This window comes from Centroberyx gerrardi, chromosome 4, assembly GCF_048128805.1.
Source record: "Centroberyx gerrardi isolate f3 chromosome 4, fCenGer3.hap1.cur.20231027, whole genome shotgun sequence".
Taxonomy (NCBI): Eukaryota; Metazoa; Chordata; class Actinopteri; order Beryciformes; family Berycidae; genus Centroberyx; species Centroberyx gerrardi.
Window position 1 is genome coordinate 8943500 of NC_136000.1, and position 19527 is coordinate 8963026.

Below are 19527 nucleotides of genomic sequence, written 5' to 3' on the forward strand. Positions count from 1 at the left end.
ATTAAAACAGTCTCACAAGGCATAACCTGGAAATCCTGAATTCCATTATAAAGGATTATTTTCATCGTGATTTCACAAACCATGAGATTTTTATGTGAGCGGCTCGGCATAGAACCATGGCATGAGAGTTGGGGAGCGGGAAGAGAAGTCACAATTCAGGGTTGTAAAGTCGAAATTGCGTGACAAAAACTCAGATTTGAGATATAAAGTCACAATTACAAGAAAAAAAGCCAGAATTCTGAGGTACAAAATCAGAATTATGAGAAAAAAATTCAGAATTCAGCCGTTTTTTGTTTTTTTTTCATTGAGTGGCAGGAATGAGCTTCCATACTTCTTCCCTTGTTTGGTGTCATGCTCAAACCTGTGCTGTTTTAGTAGGATCATTTACATTGTGACCCATAGGAGGACTTGTGTACTGTATGTCACCCTGGGGGCACAATAACTAAAGTAAACACCTCCCCTTCGAACAATAGAGGGGAATTTGAAAAAGCCAGTGTTTGACTCTGAACCGATCGCTCCCCTGGGTCAATTACACACTGAAATCCTCTCAATTACTTGGCGCGTTTGGCTTCAGTCCGTCTCGGCTGTATTATGGGTGAGGGTTGCCTTTTGGAAGCAGTAGTCCATTTGGTTTGTTTGTACCAAACAAAAGCAATCTATCTGCTTAAAGTAATTGATTCTGTTTCAGATAGCAATCTGACCCAGGCTGCTCCCTACCTCCTTACCTTGTCCCCTCGGTTTGCCCCCTCTCTCCTCACTGGGGTTGGGCTGAATCCCATTTAAGCTGAAATGAGATTCCACTTCAAGAACAGGAAAGGAGACATGAATATTTGGATGTGTGTGTGTGTGTGTTTTTTTTCCCCCCTTTTCAAAAGTCTTGATCAGGAATTTCAGTTTGGACTTTTGAAGTGAGTTTTGATTGAGAAAAGGAGCCCGACCCTGGCGGGCGTCGCCCCCCTCTGCATGGTGCCCACTGTGGTTGTATTTAGCTGTCTAGAGAATGACCGAGACTGAACGGAAGGGGTGAAATAGCTTCTCTTTCAGGAAACTACTCATTTGTCTTTTGAGACCAGTCATTGATTGCACCTGTTAGATTGATTTCTTAGCGGTTTTAGAACCGAGTTGAGGTTAGCTCTATTGGATTTGCTTGTGTCATTTGTTAACAGTGAGACTGACAAATAATAGGGGTTTTGGTATATTCAATATATATTGTGCTTTTTAAAAAAAAAAATCCAGGTACTCTTATCCAGGTGAAATAATTGTAATTTGTAGCAGTTGTTACAGGGTGGCCAAATCAGATGTAATATGTAATGGCATATAAGTACCATGTTGCATTGTTCTATTTCTACCATAATTAATGCAATACAAGTTGCAGCATAAAATTACTTCTGATGTAAGTGTTAGTATCAGTGTAAATAGTGTACTACAATCTAAACATTCTTCTTCTTATTGTCATTATTATTATTATTATTATTTTGTTATTTTGTTTTCCACATTCTGGCATCACATGAGTGTAAATCGCCATTTTCCGCACTATTACACTTTAATAAACATCAATCTCCAAGACAGTCAGTCAGTCATCTAAGTGTATTTAACACAAATAATGTTGCTAATTAACAAATTATTATTATTATTATTACTACACCTCTGGGAATTTAACGTGTAATGTAAAGTATACTAACCCCCTTTAAATGGGTTCGCAGTTCCTTTCTGTTAAAGGAAACACCTTGAAATTTTGAATTAATCTGTTGTTTTTCTCCACCAGGCACTTGTCACATTGGTTTTAAAAATTTTTCTTTAGTTACCTGCAAACAGCCTCTTAGCATTGTTAGCATAAACCAATGGGTATCTAGCTGTTTGCAGCTTGTGCTACTAATCTGATTTTCAGTTAACTGAAGAAGACAGAAACCTTTTTCCCCCATAATGTGACAAGGATCTGCTAAAACTCAGAATATCAAGATGTGTGTTTATCCATCTGAGATTTTCTCTACAACATGGCATCGTGCAATAGTGCTGTTTTGTTGTAACTTTTGAATGTGAACAATCATGTGAAATGTCTGCTAACTCTAAAAAGCTCATCAGTCTTTTGCATTGTTGTGAGTTTTGTTTTTGTTTTTCAAGCAAAACATACCCTAGATTTCTGGTCATGTATAACGGCATTCCTCACCTCACTTTGAAATCCAAATCAATGCATCTGTGCTCATATGATAGACAATATTTCCTACTGTGCCAAATAATGAAGCAATATTTTCATTTACAGTCAGCATTTTGCATTTGATCAACAAGCTGTAGCCTACATTTGATCATGCATGAAGTTATTTAGCACTTGATGTGAATGTGCCTCAAGAATAAAGTGTATTGTGTGAACGCTGTTTGAAATAAAAGCAATCCAACAGTAACATTTTGATCTCTTGTTTATCATGCTGGAGTGACCTGGCATTGTTGGGACCTGAGAGGAGGAAAAGGAAAGAGCTCTCACTCTGCCCCTATTTCTGGGAACCGCAAGCGTCCATTTGAAGTGTGAAAGTAGTAGCTAGTAGTAGAGTTTGGAGTTCTGGTGTTAAAGGGAAAAGTTGAAACAAGATAAACATTGGCAGTTTAATTTCATGTTACACCAAGCCGAAAGCATTGTTAACAGCTAAAATTTACAGAGGGTGGTCCTATAGAGTGGGCCTGTAGGGAAAAATATATTTTGTGGTGATGAAGTCTTAACTCGTATGCTGTGTGTTTGAGTTGCAGGCAAAATGTGCCATTGCCAATAAATATAAAACATGCAAATAAGTTAAAATATAGAGGCAGTACAACCTCAACCTCACCTTTCTGAGATGTGCTGGAGGCTCTGTGTTGACCGATACAAATCTTTGCAACTCAACTATAAAGTCTACAACAGAAGTATGCATATTCAAGATGGCGTAGCCCTAACAATAACTCATCCTGAAATAAAACTTTATTAACAAATCTCTAACCTTTATACCTTAGCAAAAGCCTGTTTAAACTGAATAAATCTGTATTCAGAGAAAAAAATGTAACAAAATTAAATAAACATGCAATCAATTAAATTCAACTAATAAGGGCAAGTGGGTGAAAGTTTGAATCTTACTGAATAAGCTAAATTGCGCGTGTGCTTGTGTTAATTTACTTGCATGAATTCTGAAATTGTGCACACAAAATTATGAAAATTAGCAAACAAATTAATCAAAAGATAGGAAACAAGGTCTGTCACGTGTGCACGCAAAAGCATTTTGTACCCTCAATGTAGTAAATCATGGCCTCAATATATATGTTTTTCCTGAGGTCACTCCCCTGCCCACTTTGTGGCAGGTGGTCTGTACAAGTGTATACCTTGCTGCAGATCATGTCAGTCGCAGATTGGTCGCTATGGTAACAGCATCATGTGTGGCTCATGCTCATGCTCATTTCTGTATGAGGCAAAATTGGGGAAATAACTTAGAGTTAACGCCCAAAAGGTGGGCCGCTTTTTTATTATGGAGTGGTTCATTTGTAAAACATATGTAGTCTTCGGTTGGGACCTTTTCCACCTTATCCAAAAGTAGGTCAGTTGGCTTTCAGCAGCCAATCAGAAGAGAGGGGCGCAGGAGGAGGTGGAGCCAAATCGTGCAAAGTCCAGGAAGAATTTTTGAAGCATTGGATAAATAAGATATAACGTTTCCCTTCGTATCGGCTGTCTAATCGCCCGTTGGTACTTACCTGTCGAGATGGCTGAGAACAGAGACAAAGCTACCGACCAAATGAAGCTGTGGAAGGAGAACCGCAGCTCTCAGGTCTGTATTTATCCGCATGTGATCAAGTGTTGTTGGTTGCGCAGTGCTGGTTGACTTGGGGAAATGGGTGAGAGGTCGTTTGAGGTACCGTGGCACTACAGCAACACACTGAAGCTAGCTTGCAGGGCGAGATGCTGTCCAAAAACCAAGGCAGATTTTGCAGACATGTTAATAGATTATCTCTAATTTGACCTAATAGTTCGTGTTATTTAGTGTCGTTTGGCCTTTTGAAAGGGTTGGTGGTGGAAAGAGCTCACTAGCAACCCGGGTAATATTAGCTAACTGGCACAACTAGCCTGATGCTTTTCTGTTGCTTGACAAAGAAATCAAACAAGGGATCGCCCACTGTTTTCAAAACACAAACAATCAGCAGGAGAGCAGCTGAAATATCCTTAGCTAACTTGGAGGAAAATGGTATTAGTTCAGTAAATCTAATTGCCAGTTCATGAAGAAAACGCGACAAGCTTGCTGGGCATACTTTTTAAAAAATATTTGAGCAAACTCTCAGATGCTACATCATGCTGAGCTCAAGATAGAAGCAATATGTAATGTTAGGACACAGAGGGGAAAAGAGGGGAAAAGGCTTTAAGTAGGTCATTGTCCAGTTGCACAGACTGTGGTTGAACTTCAACCCTGTCAGCTCATGGTTATATAACCAGAACCTTGGAAGGGAAGCAAGGCTATAATAATAAACAATGGTAAAGTACAAAACAAGCTAACCGCACTGCTATCTCCGCATCACACTCAGCCAAATTGTACTCTCTTCTGCACTGCCTCAGGTGCTACAGATAGTGTAACATTGACATTTTGTAGTTTGCCCTTTACTGCAGTCAAATCGAAGGAGACCTAATTCCTGCAGCTTAGTCTACATGGGACATGCATACAGATTTCACTGCACAGGCTATTGACAACACTGCAACCACACAGTTTTGCAGCAGGCTTATTAATAATCAAATAATTGGTGCAGTGAATAATGCAATGTACTGGGGCTACAGGGTGCAAACAACACTATTTAAAATAAATAAGATGAACCAGGCAGTAGCAGTCTGTCCCACAGATTGTGCAACAAGTGCGAGATGATAATAATTGGATGGAATAAACAATAGTAGCAGTGGTGGGGTGGCAGCCAGTTCACATAGCAGCTGTGGGGAGTTGTCCAGAGATTATGTGGTGTACTATGGTGGAACTGTTGTTTTCCACAGACAGTAGGAGAAATTTGCCATGATTTGGCAATGGCATTGGCTTGTTAGAAACAACAATTTAAAAATTCCCTTACAAAGTGTAAATAATATCATTTGGATGGAGAGCTTGTGAAGTTGTGATGGGCAAGCCGTCTCATTTGAGATTACGACAGCAGAATAAAATGGAGCTAATATTTTTTTCACTTTTCTGCCCCACGATACGTATTGTCACATGTTTGTATTGCGATATTGTCCCATCCCTAATGACTGATATAGTGTGATATGATATGATGACTGGATATAGTGTGTAGGAATGCATTTGTGAAGGCATAGGATATAAAATTTGGGTTGTGATGCACACACACATGCCATTGATCTCTTCATAATGGCCATAGCTTGCCTAAATGAATGAACGTGTGGTTTTGTTAATGCGGACGTTGTGTGTAACAGAGGCCAGATACGCTGACCACAGGGGCCGGGGTTCCCATTGGCGACAAGCTGAACGAGCAGACTGCAGGACCCCGGGGCCCTCTGCTGGTGCAGGACGTGGTCTTCACTGACGAGATGGCCCACTTCGACCGGGAGCGGATCCCAGAGAGAGTGGTGCACGCCAAAGGGGCAGGTGAGAGTCGGGCAGCAGAGGATTGGCCTTCCTGGATACGGTCTCATTTGTCTCCAGTAATAAAATTAACGGCTCAGAATTATTGATTTTTAAAATGCTACTTGAAGCACCTTTACAGTATTAAAGTACTTATTAAAGTTGCACATCAGCGAGCACAGCGCTGTTGCTCACACTGCAGTGATGCCAGTCAGTTAATTCCACTACACAAACAGAAAGGGGATGCATTATCAGATTTAACAAATTCAAATATTAAGAATTTGATAGTCTGACTAGTTTTTCACTTCAGATTGGTAATTGATAATGGCAAAAAATCTAAAATGATGTACACCTACTCATACATTGGTGCACCTCCAACCACATCACCTCCCCAAAGTTAGCAAAAAACATGAACTGATGAAAAATTAGGGGTAAAAAAAAGCAAATGAAGGTAAGTTGCTGTTATGGATCAGTTCCATGGACGAATACTAATCTGCTGTGAAGGCTATTCAGAGCGAGGTCAAAGACCGTGAGCAGATGTTGAACGCATGATGTTTGTAGGCCCGCTGCAGTGGAGCTGCAGTTCTTCCCGGTCATGGTGATGTAACACCCAACAAGTCTGAGCAGTAAGATGTGAATCAGACTGCCACTGGGAACATTTGACAGTCATATATTTAAGGCATTTAGCTGATACTCCAATTCAGAGCGACTTTACCAAGAGCGAGCAGGTCGGGCTCAGTGTCTTTAAACGGGGGCATATCTTGATGAAATTGTGGTATTGTAATATCATGATAAGCAATTTTGTTGTCTAAATTAATGATACCAAGCATATATAAACTAACATTTCTAACAAAATGACATTTGCCATATTTTAGGGAATATAATTTGAGTTGAATAGTTTTGGTTTTGGTGCAATTCAACGTAATGAACATCAATTGGTTTATTTAAAGTGATTTCCGAGTTCTCAGTCCTGGGTTTGTCTAATCACTTGGCCACCCTGCTTTCTAATGGTAACAGTCTGACCTCTGACCTGACACATTGCACACTGAGCACAGTATGTTGTAAGTAACCATAACTATCACTCAATTATAGAAATTGTTGCTGTAACTTGTTAAGTAGGAAGGTGGAATGCTGGTGGAGAATGAGGCAACTTTGGTGTCGTTAGACAAATGATGAATAACTTCAACCCATTTATTTTGACTGTGAAAACAGAGGTGCATAGCTTAACATTTGTCTTAGCCTAAACCTGTTAAATTTGAATTTAAAACAAAGTGGGTTTTGTTGCCTGCATCACAAGCATGAGCAAAGGCAAAAAAACACCAGTACTGGTATCAGATATCTGGCCAGGTTACCTGAAAATCTCCTGAATACTAAAATTCGATATCAAGAGCTACATAAAACACATCAGATATGCAAGCATGATCACACAAGAATATCATGTCTCTCTAGTCTAATGGATTAAAAAAAAAAATAATAATCACAATACTTTTTGTACCCCAAAGGTTTGAAACTATATTGTTTAAATGTATATTGTCTAGTAAAAGTAATGGATGAATTTTAAATTTAATTGCCTGAATTGCACTGGTAATGAAAAAGTGATATTAGTGCCAGCTGGCTTACAAAAGACGTGTAGCTGAATATTTCTTATATGTAAAGAGGAAGAAAATGGACTTAATCCAACTTCTGGAGCAAACCTCGGGCTAAAGCTGGATTCAGAGAGGGATTATGCCAAGTCACACAACAAATAGCATTTTTTCTTCAGCTAAATGTCTCTTTGAAAAAAGCTTTTTCGTCATTCTTATGGAAGTCTAGATGGTATGGAAAATTAATTTGATAATTTCAAGGTCTGGAAAAGTATGACAGTTGCACAACATTTTGGAAAAAGCATGACAAATGACAACATACTGTATTTGAGTACACATTTTAAATACTGTGACATTTGGCATTGTGAAGAATAATTTTCAGCTATAGAGTTGCAGATGTTGCCCAGCTCAAACATCATAATGAACAACAGCCAAAATATTCCAATTCAGCCAATACATTGATGTATGTTATGTAAAATTTATGGAATTATGAAAAGGAAAATGTGTCAGAATCCTGCTCTTTTATTTGTAAATACTCCAACTACCTGTTAATTGACCTGTCCATGTCTGTTTTTTTTCCCATTGCACAGGGGCGTTTGGCTACTTTGAGGTGACTCATGACATCACTCGCTTCTGCAAGGCCAAGGTGTTCGAGCACGTTGGCAAAACGACACCCATCGCTGTCCGCTTCTCCACCGTGGGTAAGACTCACCATGAGCTGAGTTCAGATCTGGATTTGAGCCTGTAAGTCAGTCACTTCAGTGAGAGGCAAGCCTTTTCTATGTCAATGAAATACATGCATATACACTACCGGTCAAAAGTTTTCACACACCTGATTGAATGCATTATGTTTTTCATTATCTTAAAGCCATTTTGATCTAACGGCTTATCCTTAAATGCTTGAAATTATTTTTTTAGACAAATATAAATAGTGAAGTTGATGCCTATGTATGTAATTTCTCTCCAAAGCCTTTGCCTTTCCATCAAAGCAAAGGATGGCTACTTTTAAAGAAATGAAATTTGATTTGTTTAACACTTTTTTGGTCTCTGCATAATTCCATTTGTGTTATTTCATAGTTTTGATGTCTTTATTATTATTCTAAAATGTGGAAAATAGTAAAAATAAAGAAAAATGTGGTGAGTCAAAACTTTAGTGTTTATACTGTATATACTTTGCTTTTGGCAGTTAGCCTGTAGCCCGGGGATGGGCCACTTCGGTGGTGGTGTGTTGGCACAGATGGTTAATGAGATTAATATGAGTGGGGTCAGAAGGTGCGAGTGTAAGCTACTCACACTTTTTTTTGTTTCATTAGTGCAAATATGTAACAATACAAACAAAGAGGTCAAAGACAAAAACAAACAATAACAGATACAGACAGATCCAAAGAAAATGATGAAAAGACAATGTGTTGGGAGAAAGGGTTAGTGAAAAGTAAACATGGGGGTTGGGCAGGGGGCTACATGAACTTGTTCTGGGGAGATTAAAGATTTGGGTGATATGATTAACTTCAAATTGCAAAATGCTAGTCGCACTGAAAGCTCCACTAGGCAAGATTGTTATGTAAAAATACACATCAGCCTGAATTAAGTGGGGCTGCAACCCGAGAAGTGTGTCCCATCCCCCTAACTAAGGCTCCCAGAGTTTGCCTCAGTTGGTCAGGTGTGTGAGCCTAAAAACTTACTTTGAAAGCAAATAGCAGCATCAATATTGCTGAGAGTCTGACATATTATCTTTCTCATTTATGCTCATGGGGGTTACTTTTGCTGAATTCAAACAAAATGTCAACACCTACAGTACCTACGACTGCTTAAGTTTTGATTCATCACTTTCCGCAGAGAACCTTTTACCGCTAGAATCCATACCTGACACCAGAATTTAATTTGGCTAAATAGGGCCAATCTACGGCATCGCATTTGAGGGGGGATGGGACTTTTCCTCTCTGTTGTTGTTGAGAAAAATGGTGTTCAGCATGGAGGAAAAGTAGAATTTGACTTTGGTGTGTTTCAGTGTGGTTTTGACTGCATAAGGTGCCCAAGAGAGAGAACAGTGTTTGTCTGTGTGATTGACAGGTCTGCGAGAGAAAACAGTGGTCTCTAGTGTGTCAGCGTTGACGCACAAGTGTCAGTCACTCTCCATGACCCCAAAAGCCAAAAAAGTACGGTGTCAGATCTTTTTAAGAGTGAAGAAAGCTATTTTTGACAGGATCGTCGGACTGTATATCGGTCTCTGTCCTAGCAGTATGCAAGCTTTAGGCTGGATTTAGCCTTACACTCAGAGAAGAATCCCACTGTGAATAGTCTTCTACCACCAAGTCAACACTCACTTGTCTCCCACAACCAAAAACAAGACACTTCTTTTTTTTTTTTTAAACACTTTATTTATAGATTTTCAGTTTACAAAAAGAAAGAAAACAAACATAGTTTACAAAAAGAAAACAAACATCAAAAACAAGACACTTCTAAGAGATCTTTTAAAAATTATGTTTTTTTTGGGGGTGAGAAATCAGCCCAGTCACACCTATATTCTGACAGGACTATAGTCATTTTAACATTAATTTCAGTTGCCAAATTGGTCTTGTATTTCATTCTAACTGGCATTAAAAGGTCTTAAAAAACCTTAGATTCAACCCGCTAAAACTTGCAGACAGGGATATTAATGTTAATTCTTGAATTGAAAGTTATTCCGCTTTTTAACGTGTGCATTTTGTTCCAGCTGGGGAATCGGGCTCAGCAGACACCGTGCGTGATCCCCGAGGCTTCGCTGTCAAGTTTTACACTGACGAGGGCAACTGGGACCTGACGGGCAACAACACCCCTATCTTCTTTATCAGGGACGCCCTGCTGGTGAGTGGGTGTGGTGGTGTATGAGCCAATATCTCTCTGGTATTCATTCAGTAGTGGTGAGTCAACAACAACAAACTGCCAGCTCTCCCCACTGACATTCCCCATGAAATGAACTCCCATTACTTTTACTTACAGAGTCTCTACACAAGTTTTTGTGTAGATGTTCTTGTTAACTCAAGTAAATAAATAAATAAAATAAATAAATCAAGTGTACAATGTATTCACTGACCTGTGCCTTTTACCCCCTGTAGTTCCCGTCCTTCATCCACTCCCAGAAGCGTAACCCCCAAACCCACATGAAGGACCCCGACATGGTGTGGGACTTCTGGAGCCTGAGGCCCGAGAGTCTGCATCAGGTAAGGGACTGTTTCTTATTTATGAGAGGGCGGGGGGGTGTGACTTTGTTTTTTTTTTAATCTTGACCCTCCCCGGAGCTGCAAATATTTTTTCTTGAGCCTCCCTGAGTGACTGGGGGAAAATGCATGACCCTCCCTCCACCATAAATAACCATATTTTATTATATTCACACCAAAGGTAGGTAGTATTGGAGAAAATAAAAAGCAAAGGCTGACCTTTTCCAACCATATGTTGATTGTCAAATTATGAATTGATAAAATAAAATTAGAACTGATGACTTTTTATGTCCAGTGTTCGCAGCGCTGCAGCTCCAAATATGGCAATTTGTGGCATTTTTTTCTACACTGCTTTTTTTTTTAGTTTTACGCATGGGTGGCCTTTCCTTTCTTACCGTTCAGTCCCGCAGTCAGCGCACAACTTGTGGTGGTTTGTGTGAGCAGGTACTACACACAACTCGTTTGGACATCACACACTTGTTCCAGGACTTATTCCGAGTGCATCTGCCCACCCGACACTGCGTTTTCTTCCCGGGAGAGATGGATCTGTGCGCCTCGCCTCCTGTGCGCCATAGACCTCTGTGCAGTTGGCAGCGGTACAGTCCCCGACGTGCGTTAACATCTCCATGTCACATAAACAAAGAAAACTGTCCAGTTTACTGGCGATCTTGGTTTTGGCACTGTAAGGCCTGATGTCATCTGTGGGAAATTAGTTTGACTAGGTTTTCATTGTGCTCAATAAGTCAGACCTACTTGAAGCGAGCCGGAGGAGAGAGAGACGCGCATTCACACAAACCAACGTGGCGATATAGCGGAGAGTGCCTGTATCTATTTCCTAAGTGGCTTTTTTCATTCATTTAAAACCCTCATATTTAGGAAAAGTCATGGAGGGAGGAAAAAATACCAATTTCCTCCAGTGTTGGAGGAACTAAAAATTGAAAATAACAATGCCAGATGGGTTTTGGCCTTTCTAATGTTAAACATTATCCACATAAATAATCAAACTATTATGGTGTATCAGCGGAAATAATTATGGTATTTCATTGACTACTTCATAGACATAGCACAGTGAATCGAGTGAAAACGTTATTTCGAAACATTTGGAGAGTTTCACTACTTTGTAGTTTGGCGTCGCCAACTGACAAAGCCAGACAAATGTGCGTACGCATGGTCTAAAGTTCTCACGTTAAGTTCATTTTTATACATCCCGACGCGTGCGTGAAAACCAGCGTACACAACCTTTTTGTACGTGCGCAACATTTATACATGAAGCCGGTGTCTTTCCTGTAGGGACTGTGAAGAATATGAGCCCGGACACGACGCAAACCCATGTGGGTATTGTGGCTGTCCACCGGGAAGAAATGTATTTAAAATAAATACAAAATACAACCATTTTAAAGTTGTATGTCCCTCCCTTAAAGCCAAAATAAAAAAACATAAGTCCCTCCCCAGTGCTTAAAAAATGATTTGACGTGCCTCCCCCGTTTTGCACCACCCCCTCCCCTCTCATAAATAACGAACAGTCCCTAACTTGATTTAAATTATTCATGAAATATTCTCAAGTCTTGGTCAATATTTTGCCTCGGGATGGATGCACTTGCAGTAATGGATTGATAGTTTACCTCCAGAAAGATTCTCCCAGCCAGCAGTGATTAACCCAATAAACCTTCCTGTGACTTCTCCTCATCTGGTGGCTGCTGTCCTGTCTCTCCCTCCAGGTGTCCTTTCTCTTCAGCGATCGAGGATTGCCTGATGGCCACCGTCACATGAACGGCTACGGCTCTCACACCTTCAAACTGCTTAATGCCGAGGGCCAACCCGTCTACTGCAAGTTCCACTATAAGGTCGGCCTAAACCCAGATTCAACCCTCATTCAGCATTTGTCTTAACAGAGTTAGAATTACTAAAATGATTATTTCTGTCGTCGGATACCGATAGAAAGTGTTGAGAGGACAATTAATATTCTCATTCAGTCTTCTCAAGATGGTTAGAAAGATGCATGGTGCAGGTAAAAAAAAAAAAAAAATAGTTAATGGAAAAGGAGATGTTAAACTTGAATCAAACAACAAAAAATTTCACAACACAGCATGACTTCAACAGTTTTTTTTGTCTTTTTTTTTTTTTTTAGACTGATCAAGGGATAAAGAATCTGACGGTGGAGCAGGCAGACCACCTGGCATCCACCAACCCAGACTACGGCATCGGAGACCTCTTCAATGCGATCGCCAATGGCAACTTCCCCTCCTGGACCTTCTACATCCAGGTCATGACCTTTGAGCAGGCTGAGAAGTTCCAGTTCAACCCCTTCGATCTTACCAAGGTACTGCATTCCTCCCCCGCAGAGCAAACTGGGTCTTCAGAGCTCTGTGAAATATATTTCTATCTGCTAGAACAAAATGGTTAGTGTGGTAGTAACTGTTTCTTTGCTTAACTTTTTTTCTAAACTTTTTTTTTTTAAATTATATGTTCTATTATTAAAGTTGAGTGTTGCAGTGGTAAAAATAGTTTGACCGGACGCATTCGCACTATAACTTGTTGTGGAATACTGTAATCTGCTATTGCTAGGCACTATTCACATTATTGGAAGTATGTTTTCGGCTTAATGTAGGTTGACAACATTGTTAGCAGTTCTGACAACTTCCACAACAATCTGAAACTTGCAGCTAGTGGCATCCATCAGTTCAAATGAGGAACAGTGCTAACAAGCCATTTTTCTGCTAAATGAATTACCAATGCAGAATCGTATCTTAGCAGTTCATAGAAAAACTATAATTGTGGAATCGCAGATCCCTGGGGCAACCACAACATTTGCATGTGGAGTAACTGTTCTTGGCAGCCTCATTTTTATTTCACTTTGCTCTGGATTGTGAGAAATACTTTGTTAATTTCTTTATTTAGTTAGTTATCCAACCAATAGGTGTAATAAGTGCACCCTCAAATGTCCTAGTGGAGGATATAAAAGCACCACTGGAAAGCTCCACTCCACTTCTGCTGTTGGCTTTTCAGGCCAACAGTAGAGGTCTGTGGTTGTACTGAGCAGGCTCCGGGTGTGAATAATTTGCACTATAGAAATAACTATACAAATGTGAAATGAGGCAGTTTTGAGAAAGGTCATGCATGCACGGCAAAACACTTACCTGGATTTATAAATGTTTCCCTTCGTTAATCTCTCTACATGCAGGTTTGGTCGCATAAACAATACCCACTGATCCCAGTGGGGAAGTTGGTGCTCAACAGAAACCCCGTCAACTACTTTGCAGAGGTGGAGCAGCTGGCCTTCGACCCCAGCAACATGCCACCGGGCATTGAGCCAAGCCCCGACAAGATGCTGCAGGTAGGGGCGAGCTGTTTTGTGGCATGTATTCCAGTGATGGATATCATGTAAAAGGTTCAGTAATTGGCCACATATTTTAAGACAGTCTGCTGTCATTATGAGCCTGACTATGCTGTTACACCACAAACAACATCAAGAAACCATTTACCGCAATGGCATTGTTCTCACCTGCTCAAACGAACAGAACTAAAGGAGTAAATGCTCCATAGCAATGCCATGTCCTGTCTGTCTCCGTTAGGGTCGTCTCTTCTCCTACCCAGACACACACAGACACCGGCTAGGAGCCAACTACCTGCAGCTGCCTGTCAACTGCCCCTTCAGGACCCGCGTGGCCAACTACCAGCGGGACGGGCCCATGTGCATGTTCGACAACCAGGGTCAGTCATCACCTGGGCTCAGCACCCCACAATCACATCACTAGTGTGTGTGTGTGTGTGTTTCCATGTGTCCATCCACCAAGATATCTTTGCAACTATTCAAGATAGATAAGGAGACTGTTCAGGAACAAAACCTAGAGCGCCCACTGGTGCTCTGGTAGGGCTGAACAATTAATCCTGTATAATCAGACATTGTGATTTTAGTTTACACTACCAGTCAAAAGTTTGGACACATGCATTTTTGGGTTTGGGTTTTGTTTTTGTTTTTTTTGGCGGGGGGGATAATGAAAAACATAGCACATTCAATCAGGTGTGTCCAAACTTTGATTGGTAATGAACACTATTAATATTCATACAATATAGGCATTTTGGCTAAATGTTGGTTAAATGTTAAAACATTTAACTTGGAACACCCAGTGTAGTTAAAAATAGTTGAGATGTTGATCGAAAATGCAAAAAGTGCAGTAAAATAATTCCTCAAATCATCAAGACTTGTAATCATGATTACAGTATCTACCAAAATAATCATAGTTATCATTTTAGTTATAACCATGTAATTTATGTATGTATGTATGTAATGTAACCCTTGGCCGTAGGACAAAAAAACATCTGTTTTTCTTCCTTCCTGGCTCACCAGTGTCTGTTCTGTCTGGCCTCTAGGTGGCGCTCCAAACTACTATCCCAACAGCTTCAGCGCCCCAGACATCCAGCCTCACTTTGTGGAGTCCAAGTTCAAGGTTTCTCCAGATGTGGGCCGCTACAACAGTGCAGATGATGATAATTACACTCAGGTATGAGTCAGTGATTTCTGTGCCCACATGAGAGCTGAGTAAGCAGGTGTGTGTCTGATTTGTGTCTCTCTCTCACACACACACACACACTCATTCACACACTCACATTCCTTTACTTCCTTGCTTGCTTTCTCTATCATTCTCTTTATAATATTATTAGTAGTTTATTGTCAGCAACATCACAGATTTACAAAAGACAGTTGAAACGCTGAATTACTGTGCTGTAACATTTAAAAAGACAGTCAAGCCTAGAAAATATAGCCAAAATAAAGCCAAAAGAATTCTTCATCAAACCTCAAAATGTCTAAAGGGGCAATAAGAAAGATTTTTGTTGCCCCCTAGCACAAAATGACCATAATACAGGAAGTTTATAGGGTTGTAGATAAATACCAGTGACTTGAAGGGAATTTAGTGGGTTGTTGCGATAGAATTTAATAAAGGTCATAGATTACTTGATGCCCCTTTTAAATGGTGGTGACACTTCTTTGTAAAATGCACTTCAATGAATCTTGTTTAGATTTGTCTTAACTGTGACCAGTGACTTGACTTTTCCATTGTGCTGCATTACAGGTGCGTACCTTCTACTCTGAGGTGCTGAACGAAGAGGAGCGGCAGAGACTTTGCCAGAACATGGCGGGAGCCCTGAAGGGAGCCCAGCTCTTCATCCAGAAACGCATGGTGAGGCCGCATCACCTTTCAGCGTCCGCTCTGTGATAAAACTCCACAATCTATCCAATCTTGTCACCTTCCATGCTCCCCCTTTTATGTGACTAATCTTGAAATCTGGTATTTTTGGCTGGGTGAGCTAGGACGGAGATCAAGAGTTGTGTTTTCGAAAAAGAGATGTCCACCATTTTAATAAGGTGACATCTCTTACAAATTAATTGATCAGACAAAATTAAGACAAATCATGGTACTTTTTAAAGTATAGTAGTTAACTTAAGTCCTTGGCTGATGAAATTATAGCACTTTTGTAGACTGGAATCGCTGTATTTTAGAAATACTGAATGACAAACTTCAGGTGAAGTTGTGTTTTTTTTTGTTTGTTTTCCCCAAAATGGATATATAGCATTTTGGAAATTAACTTGTACACTAAGTCTTACCAAGGATCCTACGCAGGTGTGGAAAAGTCTGGGTGGGTGGGTGTAAATGTTATTCAGTTTTCATACACATATGACAGTGTAGTTGAAGACCCACTGAGCAAAATCTTCAAATCTTATCCAGATTTATGTGTTCGTCCACTACAATATCCTACAGAACTACCACAAAGACATTTCCCAAACTGATAAAATCACATTAAATGAGTTCATTATCTTGCATGTGGACATTTATTTCTATCTCTTGACTCATGCATCCCTCACCTGCCACCAAACCACACCAACACAAGAACCCTGGTTTTGTATAGCAATGGGTAGAGGGAGGCATTAACACTGCCAGAGTCTACTGGGGTCAAGTCACAGTAAGGCGTTTTGAGTAAAAGCATCCACCAAAAAGTTAAAGGTTATGTGAAATGTTAACCCAAGAGAAACGCTGAAAGTTGCTGTTGAGGAACTTGATTGATTCTCGTTGTCTCGTTCCTCCTGCAGGTCCAGAACCTGATGGCTGTTCATTCAGACTATGCAAACCGGGTCCAGGCCCTTCTCAACAAGTACAACGCCGAGGCCCAGAAGGTAAACCCACTTCCTCTCTGTTGGTGATCACCTACCAGCTTTTGACTCTGAGCAAGAACAAGTTTCAAGTCGATTTTAAAGGCCCCATCAAGTTTTTAAAATGTAAAACTTCTTTGCAGCTGTTGGAAGTTTGCTCCAGTATTTTCAAATGTAAAGCATCTACAACTTCAAAATATATCTTTAATCCAAAATATGGGGTCAATGTATATAAAGAGCTCAGGTCAGTCCATGTAGAAAAATGTCTTGAATCCAACAAACTAAATATAAACAAAGCCTGCACTTGGGTGAAGTGGCACTATTCTTTAATTTTGGATTGGGCCGTTGGAGATTGCTGGGATACAGCCTCATGGTGAGAACATGTGGGAGGAAATGCAGAAATTAAAGAATTTATTTTGTAATTTCATGACAGAAAACGGGCGCATTGCTCAGTGAACCATCTTTAAATCTTTTTTTTTTTTTTTCTTTGTCCCTGGAATGACATGAAAAAGATTTGTATTCACCCCTGCTTTTATCCCAGTCATTCACCTCGTCTATTTTACCCGAGTTTTGTTGTGACTGTTTTTTGTTTTAATGCCTTTCATGATGGTACCAGTTTCTCTTTGAACCCAAAGTGAATATAAGTTCACTTGCTCTCTCTCTTCTTTCTCAGAACACAACTGTGCATGTGTACAGCCGTCCAGGAGCTTCAACCATCGCTGCCGCCTCCAAGATGTGATGCCTTAAATCTCCACCAGGGGGCCACACCCCATCTACCTGCAAGCCGTTGCACTTGATTACCAACTGCTACTACCAGAAACAAGATTGCACTTAAGATTGTACTACTAACCATCCTTTAGTGTCAGGGTTGGAACTAGATCATTTTCAATTCAATCTGTCCAGACAGTGGATTTTCTTCAAAAATCAGTGGTGTTGACAGAGCAGTGGTGTTGACTTGACAAGCTCATGAGTAAAAAAATGAGCTCTATGATGATGAAATGACCTCTATGATGTCCAATTGACTAATGCCCAAAACATGCCAATCTGAGTCCTTGAATTTCACCAAAAAAGACCTTGAAAGTCATTGAAAAGTCTTTGATTTGATGTCCGAGTGAGTGTGGGAACGCTGATTTGGAGTTTCGGTGTGCATTTTGAATCCAGTGCATTAAGTGAATTGACCGCAACCCCCCTTGTTTGAGTGCTATGGTAAATGCTGATTATTTCCAATAATTCCTCAGGCTGTGTGTGTGTGTGTGTGTGTGTGTACTACTACACTGAGTTGATTTTATGATGATTCAACTCTTTTATTTATCCAGAGTTCAGAGAGATATAATATCAGTCAGACTAAAGCCCTAGGAGAAGAATCCAGATCTGGTCAATCTTTACCCTTTTCATTCCCATCATTATATTCCATCCATCTTCTGAGGGTGCTTGCCTCTTTAATATGCATTCTTAAACTTTATGTGAATATTAAATGTACAACGCAAAGCCAATATTTACAATATTTACAGTGTTTTTCAATATGGACAATGATCAGTTTTGACTAGCTTTGCTAATGCTGGGCTGAACCACTGAGAATTTGAATAAACTTACCAGAGATTGCAATTAATCATGGAAAACAGGGTATTTTATCTTGTTAAATGGGTATAAAAATGGGATGAGAAAATGATCAGTTTAATCAGTTGTACCATATAAGTTGTTATCCCTGTGCTCCTCTGTGCATATCTCATCAGATATGCAGCAATACAGTCATAGAGGAAAGATTCAAAGTTATTTCCCTCACAACTAAAACCACTCTGCAGTGCCTTTTTGCGAACACATTGAAACTAGATACAGATTGACTGTAACCTTTTTAATAAGAGTAATCAGTTATGAATTGTTCTAGTTTGGCTTTTGGACAAAAACACCTTGAGGAGGCGAACTTGAGCATTGATTTCAGCAGTTATTGATACAGTATGTAGAGAGAGGTTGTGTACATCACTAAGTATCAGTGTTATTATTACATTAAAGTCAAAGATGTAAATTGGTGGTAAATCTACAGTGTCTAAGAAATCAAGGTGTGAAATAGTATGTCATTTTAAAATGGAAAACCCTCCATAAGGTTCCCTCTCATGTGCCTTTGTCTGCTTTCCTTGGCACAAAACTAAAAGTGAAGTAATGTTTGGAGAGAAGCCTGGACAGGGCAGACTTATCTGAGTGTAACTGACCAAGGTTAAAGATACCAAGGTGTCTCTTTTAGCCTATAAGAACCACAAAGACCGACGGGAGGAAACAGCATTTTGAAATCAAATGTATCCATGTCCTATATTAATTTTTCATGTGACCTGATATAGATGTGAGTCTGTATGTTTGTAAACGTTCCCTATCCAATTGCCTGTCTGTATATAATTGGTCTGTTTGCTAACATGCAATCTGTGAACGTCTTTCAGATGAGATGTATATTTAGTGCCTGTATCAATTAATTTTTATAATCAAAGCTTATGAGCAATTTCATTTGAATTAATTTTTAAACTGCTTTGTGTCTGGCAGGTTTGCATCTTCCTGGATCTTGTGTCCAGGCTCTGTGTGAAATTAAATTGAAATTTAACAGAGTCGAATGAGTCGAAACTTTTCCTTGAAAGTATCAAGAGACACAATGGGTTAGGAAAAAAAAATAGTATTAGTAGCGCAAACTGAATGCTCCGCCTTTTCAGAAGAATTCAGCATGACGCACGGCCGAGACACTGGCCCCGCTCGCTCTGGCCCCGCTTAACTCTGGATTCGCAACTCTGGTGAAGCAATCAAACTGGATTATAAACTATCATGGCAGGCTTAATGTAAGGTCTGTGTGTTGCAATGACGATTTAACACCAATACAAAACAATATTGCTGTGTCAGCAAAAAAAAAAAAGCTTACAAAATAGTTGTAAAAAAAAAATGCCTGTGCATAATAAGAACACAGCATGAGAAAGATGAAATATTTTCAAGTAGCGGATGATGCTCCAGAGAGTTTGGGATTCTTCATTAGTTTTTATTTTTATGTAGTTTTTCAAATGTTT

At 39.8% G+C, this 19527-nt stretch overlaps 1 protein-coding gene across 1 annotated transcript; it reads left to right on the plus strand.

Annotated features, from left to right (window-relative positions):
• Positions 1 to 3640: 3640 nt before the first annotated feature.
• cat (catalase) lies at positions 3641 to 19081 on the plus strand. Its single transcript, XM_071900823.2, has 13 exons — positions 3641 to 3782; positions 5414 to 5585; positions 7735 to 7845; positions 9858 to 9988; positions 10240 to 10344; positions 12060 to 12185; positions 12470 to 12661; positions 13523 to 13675; positions 13914 to 14052; positions 14713 to 14843; positions 15414 to 15521; positions 16430 to 16513; positions 17163 to 19081. The coding sequence occupies exons 1-13, from the start codon at positions 3717 to 3719 to the stop codon at positions 17226 to 17228; spliced, it is 1584 nt and encodes a 527-aa protein (XP_071756924.1). The 5' UTR covers positions 3641 to 3716; the 3' UTR covers positions 17229 to 19081.
• Positions 19082 to 19527: the final 446 nt, after the last annotated feature.